Source organism: Carassius gibelio, chromosome B15, assembly GCF_023724105.1.
Source record: "Carassius gibelio isolate Cgi1373 ecotype wild population from Czech Republic chromosome B15, carGib1.2-hapl.c, whole genome shotgun sequence".
Taxonomy (NCBI): domain Eukaryota; kingdom Metazoa; phylum Chordata; class Actinopteri; order Cypriniformes; family Cyprinidae; genus Carassius; species Carassius gibelio.
In genome coordinates this window covers 26,132,779-26,147,734 of record NC_068410.1, presented here as the reverse complement: position 1 = coordinate 26,147,734, position 14,956 = coordinate 26,132,779, and the positions used below count along the sequence as shown (strand labels likewise).

At 36.6% G+C, this 14,956-nt stretch overlaps 1 protein-coding gene across 2 annotated transcripts in view; it reads left to right on the top strand.

The window, feature by feature from the left end:
* LOC127972540 (protein Atg16l2) overlaps positions 1–14,956 on the top strand; it is a 38,069-nt gene that overhangs the window by 14,926 nt on the left and 8,187 nt on the right. For both annotated transcript variants that reach the window (XM_052576131.1, XM_052576132.1), the window contains exons 12-16: positions 850–921; positions 1,847–1,967; positions 2,108–2,213; positions 11,395–11,544; positions 11,989–12,036. In XM_052576131.1, coding sequence (XP_052432091.1) covers positions 850–921; positions 1,847–1,967; positions 2,108–2,213; positions 11,395–11,544; positions 11,989–12,036 — 497 coding nt within the window. The remainder of the gene's footprint in view (positions 1–849; positions 922–1,846; positions 1,968–2,107; positions 2,214–11,394; positions 11,545–11,988; positions 12,037–14,956) is intronic.

Here is a 14,956-nt window from a genome sequence, read left to right as displayed (position 1 = left end):
TGCTGCTTGAAGTTGCCCCTGCCTGACTGCAGTCATGACGAGAACTATATCGAGGCAGAAGCAAAAGGAGCACCACACCTTTTGAGGTAACGGAGTTTACCCCGCAACTCGAAGATGGTCATCTTCCCGCAATGAGAACATGACTCTTCCGAGAATGGCACCTCAGCATGCTTAATGCCCAGAGTTTTCAAGATGCAATGTCGTCTTTAAAAATATTCACCGGTAAATGCTATTTTAGGGAAAAAGCTCTTATAGTGTGCAGGAGCACACAGGAGAGATGTCCGCCTGCAACACAAACGGGGTAGTGCAGCCTGATGTGTGCAATCCATTCGACACAGGAAACCACCACCGCTGAAGCGCCATACCACCAACATCAAGAGCTTCAAAGAGTGCGCTGAACTCATTCATACTTAGTCTCTCAGTAAACTAGTCAGGAGAAAAACGATGTGATCACTTGGCTCCGAAGCTAAAAGCGGAGTATGTGTTGCACCTGCTGCCTAGTTATACTCGCAGTGTGATCAGCGGCAGCTGGATGCAGTCATCGCATGCCAGTGTGCATGCCACTTGCTCTCCAAGCAAGATCCCAAAGTCTGTCATTACCAACGTGATGTTGAGAGTGACCGACTGAAAGGGAACCCCTGCTTAAATGAGTTGAAGAACACTCCATAAGACTCTACTGATTCATTGCTAATAAGCACATACCAATTAGCTGAGCTAAAAGAGTCCTTGGCTACTGAAGGATCTTTATTAGTTAAATAAGGGGACTGTTCCTGTAAAGCTGTTGAGTTGATTATGCTGTGGTTACTGCTCTAATGCATTGTCGGATGTGTTACTGTGCTTTTCCATCAGGGCACTCGGATTTTAGCTGCGTCATATGACAAGTCGGCTCTATTCTGGAGGCTAGAGGACAGCGTTCCCAAGGTAACAGAGCTTACCTCTCACCCACCCAAACCTCGCTGTGCTAGTCTGTCTCTCTGAATTACTCTAGAGCATCATCAGATGAGAGAGAGCAGTATGAATCTCGTTAAAGATGTTTCTTGTTCTGCCTGCTAAGATTTCATTGTGTTTTACATGGCAGTGAGGCGTGGAGAGTTTTATGGGGCGGAATTCAGCTTGTCACATGATTTTTGATGCAAACAGGCCAGATATGGGTCATTCTTACTATGCAGTCATTTTTATGGCCCAACATATTTGACTTAATATATTGTATAAAATGAATCTTATATTGTATAAAATATATCTTCTCATATTAGAAAATACAGTCCATTGAATATGGGGTGAATTTTTAAGAATACAACAACGTGACGCTCTTATAGAAAAATCAGAAATCATTTTTATAAATTTTGTATGAGGTACAAAGTTCAAAGGGCTTGGCATAACATAAATGTAATGAAAATGTAATGTCTGAAAATGTACTTACATGACAGAAAGGTCATGCTGAAAATGAGAGGAGACTACTTTAACAAGACACCATTACTCCAAATGCTGTAAAATGTATTTAATATTTTATTTATATGTGTGTGTGTGTGTGTGTGTGTGTGTGTGTGTGAGAGAGAGAGAGAGATAGAGCAAGAAAATACATGTTTGGATTAATTACTCAGAAAATGTGTCTGGGTCATACTTTCAAAAGATATTTAAAAGATATTAACACTTTTATTCAGCAACAATGAATTAAAAAAGATCAAAAGCGACACTGAATACTAGAATATCAACTGCAAAAAAAAAAAAAAAAGCAAAATAAAACCACTTTTAATTTGGGGAGAAATTATGACATGTAAATGTTCTTGACATGTTTAGAGAGAGATTCTGTTTAGCTTCTCATTATAAGTATATCTTGTTTTTCTAGGTTACATTGACAGGTCATTCTCGTAAAGTGACAGCAGCCAGATTTAAATACAGTCAGAGGCAGGTGGTCACGGGCAGTGCGGACAGGACTGTGAAGATATGGGACCTCCAGCGAGCAGCCTGTATGTGTCACAAAAATATGCATCTAATCACTCATGCATTAACTAACAATGAGCACTTTCTGCATCTGTCTACAATAATTTGTTCAACATATTAGCACAGATGAGTAATTTACATATTTCTTTATCGTTTCTACGCACAGGCATACAAACCATTGAGGTTTTGTCTTTCTGTAGTGATGTTGTGTGCTCAGAGTACCTCATCATCAGCAGCCATTATGACAGAAAAATACGATTTTGGGACAGCAGGTAAGAACAGGGCAATTACAACACCACCCACTGCACAAACAACGTAAAAAAATATCGGACAATATAAAAACTCATCTTAATAAATGTTAAGCAAAACTGTGCAGAGCTGTGGCCTTGCAGGAATTGAGTTTGAGACCAGTGCCTTAAAAGATGGGAAAGATTGTATGATTTGTCAGATTTTTGTCACAATACTTGGTAAAGCAATAAATTAAAAGAAGGATCTGGCTTGTGTTTTTTACCGTTCAGAGTATAAAAAATGAAAGGAACTTGAGCCCCATAGTCAGGTCTAATAAATGCGTTCTTAGGGCCTGTTTACACCTGGTCCTAGACAATTGAGATTGTCTAGGAAGCATTCAAGATGAAACTGGAAAAGTGTGAATGCATCTGGTTTTTGATGTGGCCAAGTGTAGATGGAAAGGTTTAAACAAATCAGATCCAGATCCAGTCAGAGAAAGCACATGAACTGACCAAGAGTAAACAGGCCATTAGACAGGAAAAGATTATCTGAACCTTATGTTCAATTCACATATGTACAAATCTTGGTAATATGATATATATTTCTCACAATTCTGACTTTTTTTTTTTTCTCAAAATTTACGTCCTGCCAGGTCTGTTTTTTTTCTGCATGCAGTCAGGTCAGTTATCATACAAATGTTTTTTCAAACGTTCAGATGTGTGAAAAGGTCAGAACTGTGAGATCGCAATTAGTCGCAATTACCTTTTCATATTTTTATTCCATGTCAGAAATAAGCTTCCACACAAATGGGATGTATTCTCACAAGCAAAGCGGAACATAAAAGTTTTCTTATTTAGCCTTTCTACTCAGGTTTACAGTACATCTAGTATTATTATCCATCTTTATACATCTGCTTGGATCACTCAAACTTAATTTGATGTTAGATGAAAACATATGACCACGTATCATCTGTGGTGAAAACATTGCTATCACTTCTGTAATTATTCTGTTATAAACATTTACCTGAGACGGATATTGACTGAGTCTGCTTGTGTACACAAAGTTATTACATTTTTTTTCTGGTCTGAATGTAATTGCTTTAAAATGTACAGTTGAAGGTGGATTTGTTAAACGAGCTGTGGTTTAATGGCTTTGTAGAAGTGTAAAACCTAGAAAACTTCACATCATAAATGTGTTGATCACTGCAGTGCTTTTCACAGCAACCTTTCAGATTTCCAGGGCTGACAGTTAATTGTGAATAATGAACCCAGCTGGCAGTGCTCGCTGTCTGTCACCACACATCTGGCTAGTGTGATGACCTAAAACAGTGTAGCCTCAGGTGTGTGTGGTCATCGCTGGCGATAGACAGCGTGTTAACACTTTTGTGGTAATGCGTGAGATTGGCTTCTCCACAGGCCCAGTCATACAGAGGGAAACTCTTCCACATGTGTTGACAGTTGATGCTAAAATGTGTTTATGCTGCTCTGCGTGGAATTCAATTCCCAGATGTGAATTATTTTTCGGCTAAATGTTTTTATGCTTTTGGTTCAATTTAGTATATTGCTGTTCTTTAAATGGATATATGGCAAAAAACGTATCTCCATGTTTTAACGTTGTGAACTTACCAACTTAGAAACATAACAACAACATGATTCAAGTGACATCCACTTTACTAAAAACTTGCAATAACATCTAGTTAATTGTTTTAAAAATATTTTTCTGGGACTTGACAGTGAAGCAGCTGAAACATGTATGCCGGAATTGTATTCATACCACCCATATACATATATTTGACCCTGGACCACAAAACCAATTTTAAAATTGAGATTTATACATCATCTGAAAGCTGAATAAATAAGCTTTCCATTGATGTGTGGTTTGTTAGGATTGGACAGTATGTGGTCGAGAGACAAAAAGTAAAAAAATATATACATATTAATAAAATTGCCTATTTATTAATAAAATCGCGTTTAGTTTAAAAGTAGACATTCCAGGCTTTCTATAGATATCTCTCTCATGTCTCTTCGTTGAGTATTCACGGAGTTACAGTTCATTTTAATGAAATGTTTGTACATGACGATCAGCGGAGACAAAGACTGTAGACAGCGCACCTTGTTTGTTATCTTTATTTTATAAGTGCACAAAGGTTTTTTGTTATTATGTCTGTATCCAAAAAAAACTAGACCCTTTACAGATTCGATTGATGTATTGCTCTTATCTGTACGATTAAAACTGAGAGTGTAATTTAAGTTCTTAGCGGGGCATATATGCGTTAATCGACTCGAAAGGGTTAAGTGAAGTGAAGTGACATTCAGCCAAGTATGGTGACCCATACTCAGAATTTGTGCTCTGCATTTAACCCATCTGAAATGCACACACACAGAGCAGTGAACACACTGTGAGCACACACCCAGAGCAGTGGGCAGCCATTTATGCTGCGGCGCCCGGGGAGCAGTTGGGGGTTCAATGCCTTGCTCAAGGGCACCTAAGTCTTGCTCAAGGGCACCTAAGTCGTGGTATTGAAGGTGGAAAGAGAGCTGTTCATGCACTACCCCCACCCACAATTCCGTCCGGCCCAAGACTAGAACTCACAACCCTTCGATTGGGAGTCCAACCCTCTAACCATTAGGCCACGACTTTCCAAGGGGACAACTTTCATTTGGACAACTTTAAAGTTCTTAGCAATGCATATTACTAATCAAAAATTAAGTTTTGATACATGTATGGTTAACCATTTACAAAATGTTCATTGAACATGATCTTGACTTATATATCCCAATGATTTTTGACATGAAAGAAAAATCTATAATTTTGACCCAAACTATGTATTTTTAGCAATTACTGTGCTACCTATGACTACTACCTATGATTTTGTGGTCCAGGGTCACATATAGAACATACTTTTTTTTAATGGTTACAATGTAAATTTAATGGTTGCCAACAGATGTATTACCTGCCATACAGTATGCAATTTCAGATTCAGCTAATGTATTTTGAAGCCAAATAACTTGTGTACATAAGAAAAAAACAATTTTCTTTTCTTTTTTTATCTCTGTTGTCATACAAGTTTATAAGAAGCGAATGTAATTGTAAGTGAATGTAAGCATGTTGTGAAACTTGACAAGCACATTGTGAGGCTTGTGCAAGAAGTTATGCAGATGTTAAGGAAACTTGCATCTCCATTAGCTTCACAATGCACTTAAATCTAAGTGAGAACTCATAAACCCTTTTGTAAATGCATTTATGAAAATTTGAAATATTAGCATTAATTCTTTTTTGGGGGGACTCTTCCTTTGATGCTTTTAATCTCATGAAATCTACACTGAAAACACCTACACTGTCATTGGATTAAAGAAAAAAAAAACTACACAGATAATTGGTTTACTTTTTCTCAAATAAAAGACAAAACAAACAAACAACAAAAGAAGTATGTTGGATCAAATCAAATTTCTACAGTGAACTGAAACTAAAAATACACTTTTAACCAAATATATATATAAGAGATGTGGAAGAGATGTGTTTTAAGCTGATTCTTGAAGATGGCTAAGGACTGCTCGGATTGAGTTGGGCAGGTCATTCCACCAGGAGGAAACATTTAATTTAAAAGTCTGTAAAAGTGACTTTGTGCTTTTTTGGGATGGCACAATCAAGCTACGTTCACTTGCAGAACACGAGCTTCTAGAGGACACAAAAGTCCGAAGTAACAAATTAGCTATTAGTAGCCAGTGCAAATTGATAAACGGAGGTGTGACGTGTATTATTATCGGCTCATTAAAAATTAATCTTGCTGGAATGTTCTTGATTAATTGTGGAGTTTTGATAGAACTGGTTGGAAGATCTGCCAAGAGAGCATTGCAATAGTCCAGCCTGGACAGAACAAGAGCTTGAACAAGGAGTTGTGCAGCAAGTTCCGAAAGAAAGGGCCTGATTTTCTTAATGTTGAATAAAGCAAATCTTGCGGTTTTAGCAATGTTGTCTGAGAAAGTCAGCTGATCATCAATCATAACTCCAAGGTTTCTGGCTGTTTTTGAAGGAGTTATGGTTAATATGCCTAACTTGATTGTGAAATTGTGATGAAACGATGGGTTTGCTGGAACCACAAGCAATTCTATCTTGGCAAGGTTGATTTGAAGGTGATGGTCCTTCATCCAGTAAGACATCCAGTCTGTTAAACAAGCTGAGATGCGATCAGCTATAATCGGATCATCAGGATGGAATGAGAGGTAAAGTTGAGTGTCATCAGCATAGCAGTGGTATGAAAAGCCATTTTTCTGAATGACAGAACCTAATGATGCCATGTAGACAGAGAAGAGAAGTGGTCCAAGAACTGAGCCCTGAGGCACCCCAGTAGATAGATATTGCGACTTGGACACCTCACCTCTTTAAGACACTTTGAAGGACCTATCTCATAGGTAAGACTCAAACCACTGGAGTGCAGTTCCTGAGATGCCCTTTGTCAGTAGGGTTGACAGAAGGATCTGGTGGTTAACCGTGTCAAAAGCAGCGGACAGATCAAGCAAGATAAATATTGATGATTTGGATTCAGCTCTTGCAATCTTACATTTACATTTAATCATTTAGCGGACGCTTTTATCCAAAGTGACTTACAAATGAGAACAATAGAAGCAATCAGATCAACAAGAGAACAACAACAGTATACAAGTACCATGACAAGTCTCAGTGTAACCTGATGAGGAGGGGAGTAATGTGAGCTTTTTTTTTTAGCTCATTGAAGACAACCCTTGCTGCTGCATTCTGGATCAGTTATAGAGGCTTGATAGTACATGCAGGAAGGCCCGCCAGGAAAGCATTACAATAGTCCAGTCTGGAGAGAACAAGAGCTTGGACAAGAAGTTGGGACTTCAAGAACTATATATATTTAATAGTATCTTTCACAAGAATTGCATCCCTGTTCATGTTAAATGGACGGAATGACACAAATATGGTTAATATAATGTAATATCTAAAATCCATTGGATAAGAAATCAACAACAACATCTTATGGTAGAACACTACAGGCAAAACTATTGGTTTTACATACACTGCAGAATTTTGAACTGATTTATTTTGCTTCCGTTACATGTTTTAGTGGGAAGTAAATATCCACAATACACATTTTAGTGTTTTTTTTTATTGCACTTTTTATTGCACTATTTTATTTGCGTCTGTAGATTTAAATTATAATACATGCGTTTTTCTGAAAAGTATATATTTTTTCTCCTACGCTGAGCCAGAAATCTCCACTAGAATTTACATGCACTAAACGTTACAGTTTTGTTGTTATCAAGAGTGATTTGTTCACATATCCTTCACCTGGTTTATTTATATATTTATTTATTTATATTATGTATTATTATTATTATATACTTATTGGTATTCCTAAAGACTTGATTGTTTATTTTTTTCTGGTTGTTGGCAATATTTTCTGATATATAGAGTTATAAAAAAAATCCAACGGGTAAAAATAAAAAAACAAACAAATAAAAATATAATTTAATTAAATAATCTCTTTGCTTTTAAAAACATAACATTTCAGAAAACTTTTAATACAAAACCATAGTCTAAGAGGCAGTTTTACTAACAGTTGTCGCCAGTGCAAACTATCTTTTGGCATTAAAATTATATTGTCAGGTTTTACTAAAGACGCGAATTGGTGAATTAGCGCTGAAAAGACATGGACAAAGTTATTTTTGTGCCTGACCTTATTGAATATGCATCTGTAGGAGTTTCCCTTTCAAACGCAAAATTATTGGTAGGGGAGTATTCAAATTAATCATGCAACGTGCGTTACTAAATTTTGCGCTCATTAAATTGCTGGTATTTGAGCCATTATTTAACACCCAAAAAAGCATGTCTTAAACTATTTTGCACTTGATATGGCTGCAATTTGTTGCTAGGAGGAGGCACGGCAGAGAACAGAGAGCATGTGGTAGAAGAGAGAGGATTTTTTTCACCAACAAATTGTTTGCCAAGCTATGTTATTTTTAATTTGCTTCAGGAAATAAAAGACGACTTAGAACCCTCAGCTAGGATTCTAAACTTATTGCAACTTCTGTCAATGTTTTGGCCTCTTCTACTATGGCCTGTTTATTTCTTTATTCTTTATTTGTGACAGTGTTGTTAGTAAATTACCTGCAGAAATTTCCATGTCCATCAGCACTCTTTTGGAATTGCGCTCATGTGCTAATTTTCCCTTTATTGTACCGTTAATCTGTTAAAGTGCCCCTATTATGCTATTTTTATAGTTCCTAAAATTGTTTTGGGAGTCTCCTACAATAGGATTACATGCATGCAAGGTCAAAAAACACTTTTGTTTTCTCAAAATATGCATTTAATATCACCTCATTTTCCAGCGATTCTCAAACGATTCGTTCAAAGGAGTTCAAAGACTCAGTCTATCTAAAACCCTCCTTTCCGTGAGAATGCTCTGATTAGTCAGATGGCCCTGTTGTAATTGGTCTACCATTTACAGTGCATCGGAAACTATACGCACATTTTCCATATAGGGGTGCTCCGATCACGATCGGCCAATCGTTAATGTTCATCTCGTCAGTAAAGCTGGTTCCATCAGGTGCGTGATTTCACATAGAGCAGTTGTTACTACACAGAGCCGTTGTTAACTAAGAAGCTGCGCAAATCACGTTAATTTTCAGCGTTTATTTGCGCATCTTCTCAGTTAACAACGGCTCTGTGTAGTAACAGCTGCTCTATGTGAAATCACGCACCTGATGGAATTTACCGCTGATTAGAGAACCGGCTTTACTGACGAGATGCGCATTAACGATCGGCCGATCGTGATCGGAGCACCCCTATTGCCATAGTTCCATATTTTGTATATTACAGGTTGTGATTTAGTGGAGCAGCTGGTCCAAATAAACAGGGTATTGAGCCATTTTTCAAGAGTAAGTGTTTAGTGAATCCTGCATTGAACTTTACCCATTTTTTTTTTAACTCCCTGATATTAGAGAAGCAGTCATCAGTAAAATGACCTGTTTGTGGGTGTGGTCAAGTTGTTCACTGCCAGCCAACATAGAACATAGGCGGGAAATATGCAAATGTGTTACTCAGTGACGTGTAACCATCACGAAAGTGGGATTTGAATTACTAACGACTCGATTAGTCTGTAGAGAGTCGATTCCCTATTTTGGGAGACAGTAAGTTTATCATGCACTTTCGGCTTTGCTGATCGTTTTATTACATTACATTTGTTACATTACACACTGCATGAAGGGCAATATTGGAAATGGCATAATGGGGCACTTTGAAGATGTTGCCCTATTCACCTGTGGTGTCTTCCCTTAAACAAAAACAGCAAACATGTGTCTTTGATTGAATGAATTGCTGCTGTAAGAACAGCTTACATCATCTGCTACTAAATATTAATGGTGTACCACAAATGTCCCTTATGTCACACTGGAGCTGATCAAGTTTCCTTGAATAAGGTTGCTTTAAAAAAATCCTTTGGTTGCGTTTTAAGTGACCCTGCAATATCATGCCTCAATTGTTGCATAACCCTCCTTCTTCAGAATATCAGTGCGTTTTGATTGCTCTGATTGGAGAAGGGATGTAAAATAATACCACCAAGGATGTTGATCCAGCAAAGCTCTGTTCTTCATAGGCCACAAAGCCTCACGGCGAACGTAATTCACCTTTTAAGCATGAAGCTGACAATATAGATGACGCCACGGAGGTAGAAAGAGAGCCATTATTTACACCACGTCTCAGTCCTTGACATCTCTCATTCACTCCCAGCAACCACAGCTTTCAGCTGCCAAGGAGCCGACGGCTCGCTTGTCTCCTAGCAACCATCAGACCACATGATTGTCTCTCCTCTCAGCTCATCTCGTCGTAATGGGATTTGTGCTATATAATGACATTTGCGTTTTACTCCATGCAATACTTTGACCATTTTTGCCTCTTTCGGAAAAGAAGAGTTACTTTCAGAGTTACGTGTTCACTGTATAATAAGCTTGCACAAAATCTGTGTCTCTTGAAGAGGCAATAAACACTCCAGCCTGTCTCTGTGATTGAAATTCAAATCATTGTCTTGCACAACGTTCAGAAAAACGAGCCTCCTCTGGTTTACCGAGTGACACCTGGAAATCATAAATGCTAAATATCTTGAGATTCACAATCTTTCCCCTTGTCCTTATCCAGATGATAACTTGTTGGAATATAAAAGGAAACAACAGACTGTGTCCTCAGGCTGCACATCTGCAGTCGCCTCTCTTGTCTTATTAAGTGTATCACTCATAGTGTAATGAGACAATCTATCATGACATCAGTCTCCTTATACTCGATGGAGAGCTGCATTTGTCAGATTTCAGACTTCAGATGGGCCTTAAGCCTCATGGTGCTTGATCTGTCCTAATATACAACACAAAAATAATATGAGGCCAGATGGCAATAACAACAACTAGGTTACTTTTCCCAAACAGGGTTCACTGTTGTGTCCCATTACAATTTAAAAGCATTTAAAAAGCACACATTTAATTTAATTTAATTTAATTTAATTTTAATTTTTAAATGTGATTTTAAATGTAATGTTTTTTTTATCAGTAGTTAATAGATAACTTAAGATATTAGCTATTGGAAATATTATTGAACATAAAATTAACATGAAATTATTTAAATAATGAAAAATACAGTAAAATAGTCCAAATCCATTTGTTCTCCCATCAGCATGAAAATAATTTTAAACATCAAATGTCTAACATAACATTTTTTAAAACTTTACATTTACATTTGTAATTATTAATATTATTTTCATAAATAATTACATTTTCTACTAATTATTAATAAGGCCAATATTACCTATACCACTACTGATGCTTCGGTTAAATGGATTATTTTGTTTTTAATTTCTAGAGATAAAATGTATAATTATAACCATTCAGAATTACAGTATAATTGAAGGCCAGGACTAAACAACAAATTATTATTATTTTCATCATCACCATCATCATCATCATTATTATTATTATTTAATTTGACATTTGTTGAAAGGAATTGAAAAATAGATGCTATTTTAATTGCATTTAGTATTTTTAATTAGCAAGTATTAATTTCAGAATTTAATGTACTTTAATTCACATGCCTAAAAATAAATAAAAGTAATAAAATAAACACAAGTACTGAATTGTCATGTTTCCCTGTTTGCTGTATTATGCTTGGTTACACTAAGATATGACAGTAAAGTGAAATGCGGTTGTCTGTATTCTGTAGGGCAGGCACGTGCACACAGGAAGTGCCTCTTCAGGGCAGAGTGACGTCACTGGACCTCTGCCCCAACCACAGGCAGCTGCTCAGCTGCTCCAGGGATGACATCCTGCAGCTGGTTGACCTGAGAAAGAGTAACGACAGGGTGGCCTTCAGGTAGAAACACACACACACACACACACAGAGGGGGTTAGCCACAGGTGGGGGTGTATTCTTAACAGCATCATACACAGAAATAGATTTTATAACTCTTGCTGAGCAACAAAACATGCCTTTGGCAAGCAAATAAAACTCTGCCAGCTGGTCAGTAAGTTAATTAGGACCTGCAACATACATGTTTATGATAATATGACATTGAGTGATCATCAAAACACATGAAATAAACATCTACTCAAACTATATTTTAAATTATATGAATAAAAAGTGCTTATTTAATGTAATTATAATCTGCATTAATTTGGGTAATTAATTAAGGATACACATGCTGAACATTTTTATTATATTATATTATTTATATAAATCTGAATGAGAACTCTGATTAGTTTCGTTGTTCATTTTACAAAACACAACAAATTTCTCTCTTTTTCTTGCTTGTTTCAGAGCGGAGGGATTCAAATGTGGAAGTGACAGCACCAAGGCCATCTTCAGGTGAGTGAAATCAAACAGGACACAGTGAGTCGTCGCTAGCCATCCATCAGTGTTGAGTTTGCAGACCACTGTCTGCGCAGTAATAGGACATGTCTGTGCTATGTCTCATTCGAGATGGCATGCTGTGTGATGCTTACAACCCCTGAAACGTTGGCATCTACACCAACCCTGTTTTGCAGTGCTGACTTTTCTTTTCTTAGTCTTTGGAGAGGTCATGTGAATGGAAAATCCAATTCTGATAGCTGGCAAGACGGATTTCATTTGTTACTCTTGTCAGTTTCTAGTTTCAGTGGGAGTCACGTCTTGTTTTCTTTCGGGTAAAAGTCTGGATTATTCTCAGCATGCAGTTCCATGATAGTTTTGGGTGAGACTCACAAAACCTGTGCTGGTCATAATTAACCTCAAAATTAAGAAAATAAGACGTGCTATTTATTTATTTACTTATTTTACATGAATGTGAAGCCAACCTTTTAGATAATTTGTATAGTGACATTTTCATTCATTAATCATTTCATCCATTTACATTCAATTAATTTTGGAGCTAGTAATTAGATTATTAATACATTTTTTAATTATTGGTGTTGCTGAGAAAAAAAATAAATCATTATGTTAAATTATTGTATTGTTTAGTTACATGACCATTCAATGGGACTGGCATATATATACATGTATGTATATATATATATATATATATATATATATATATATATATATATATATATATATATATATATTTTTTTTTTTTTTTTTTTTTTTTTTTTTTTACGTCATCTCATGGTCACAGAAGTTGCATTTATTCACCACCTTTAGTCCAGTCTTCTGTGTCACATGATCCTTCAGAGGTCATCTTATTTTGCCTTTTAGGCTTAATTTCATTGCCAAACTTGTTTGTTGTGTATGAATTTACAGAAAAGACTTATATAACAGCGTGAGATGCCGTATTAAAGAATCTGATAGATGCTTTTAATTTCTAGCTCTAGATGTGTTTTCAATACTCCTAGAGCCTTCGCAGTCTTTATATCCTCATGCGCAGTCTGACCCTGCAGTTCTTCTCAGCATTGTTAGAAAGTAAATGCAACACATTCCTTGTGATGTGAGATGAGAAACCAGTCTTACAGATGAGTCTTTTTAGCACTTCCCTGCATAGGCATAAACCGTTTCCTTGGAGACAAGTGAGGCCAAGAACGCACTGTGGCTTTTTTTTCACGAATGGATCTTGCATGAGCACTTAAAAGAAGACAGAGAGTCACAAACAGACATGTAATGGTTGCTTCATCATTCATCAACACCTTCGCTCTGCACTCTTGTGCCAGGCATTTAACTCAGCATCTTCCCTCCTTGGCCAACACTTTTCTTTTAGACTGCACAGGTAGAAACAGCCCAATGTCATAGGAAACTGTGAAGAAACTAATAGTCGAGCAGAGCATATTGAAGAATTTCTATTTCAATGGAAGAAAATTTGCTTAAAATTCATTTCATTTTGTTATCTGGCAAAATATTTCTGGGGTCTGTACAATGCTATGTTTTTGAAAGACGTCTCTCATGCTCACTAACGGCTGCATTAAACAAAAATACAGTAAAACAGAAATATTGTAATTATATAAAAAAATGTTATAATAAAATAATTATGGGAAAAAAATATATATTTATATATTTATACATATATTATATATGTAATTTATTCCTGTTATGAAAAAAATATGAATTTTCAGCATAATTACTCTAGGCTTCAGTGTCCCACGATCCTTCAGAAATTATTCTAATATACTGATTTTGTGCTCTGTATTTTCATGTTATTATCAACAGTTGTACTGCTTAAAGCTGCGGTAGGGTACTTTTGACGCTCTAGCGGTTAATAAACAGAACTGCTTGCGTCTTGCGGAAGAACATCGTAGCCGGAACTACTTCTCTCTGTTTATTAGAGTTGTTCCGATTCCGATACTAGTATCGGAAATATCTCCGATACCACAACAAATTCTGGCATCGGCATCGGCGAGTACATGAACCCATATACCGATCCGATACCATTTTCTTAAAAAATACCTAGTTATGACCGCAAGCTTTGCCTAACCGCTGCACGGTTCTTCTTCGCTGCTCAAAATGCATTGAAAACACAGGAAGTTGTGCTGTGTTGCCACAAGCAACCCCTGTTTAGAGCAGCGAAGAAGAAATGAAAACGCGTTAGCAGCCCTGATCTATATATGACTGGATCACTCATCACATTCTAAACTGCCAAAAGACAGTGAAGCCGCTACTATATTATAGATCAGTGGTTAGCAGTATGTCTCTGTAGTACCGGTAGTTACAGACTCTCGAGTATATTCAGTACCGGCAACTGCGTTCAGTCGCTTCCGTGTAAGTCAAAGCGCAGGGCTCCAGACAGTAGCCGAATATATACTAGTGTCTGTGAATATTAAACTGCAAAATACTATTTAAATATTACTCCCGCAAAATCTACATCTCTGTGGGTGACTGGCACAGATGCGCGAGAGCTCGCTGTTTTGTAGTCTCTGCTGTGTGTCATGAGGACACGAACGCATAAACCGTCACTTCATGAGAATTTACCGTTTCATTTGAGAATACTGTCATATCATAAACACAGACACTCAAAGATCTTCATGGCAGCCCATTAAAATAAATGTTTGGTTTACATGAGTAAATTGACAATATATAAAGCTACTGTTGTAGCCTACAGTAATAATAATACGTCTCTATAATAATAATAATTATGCCTAGATGGTTGCTTGTTTTTTACTTGTTTTGTTGTAAAGAGATTATCTGATTAATAGATCTTTTTTTATATTCCTAGACTTATTTGTTGCAGTTTTTTTATACAGTTATATTGTAAAACTTAAATACCTTTTTTAGTTTGCGGTGTTAGATTTTTGGCTGTATTTGAAGTTCTTTTTTGCATATGAAA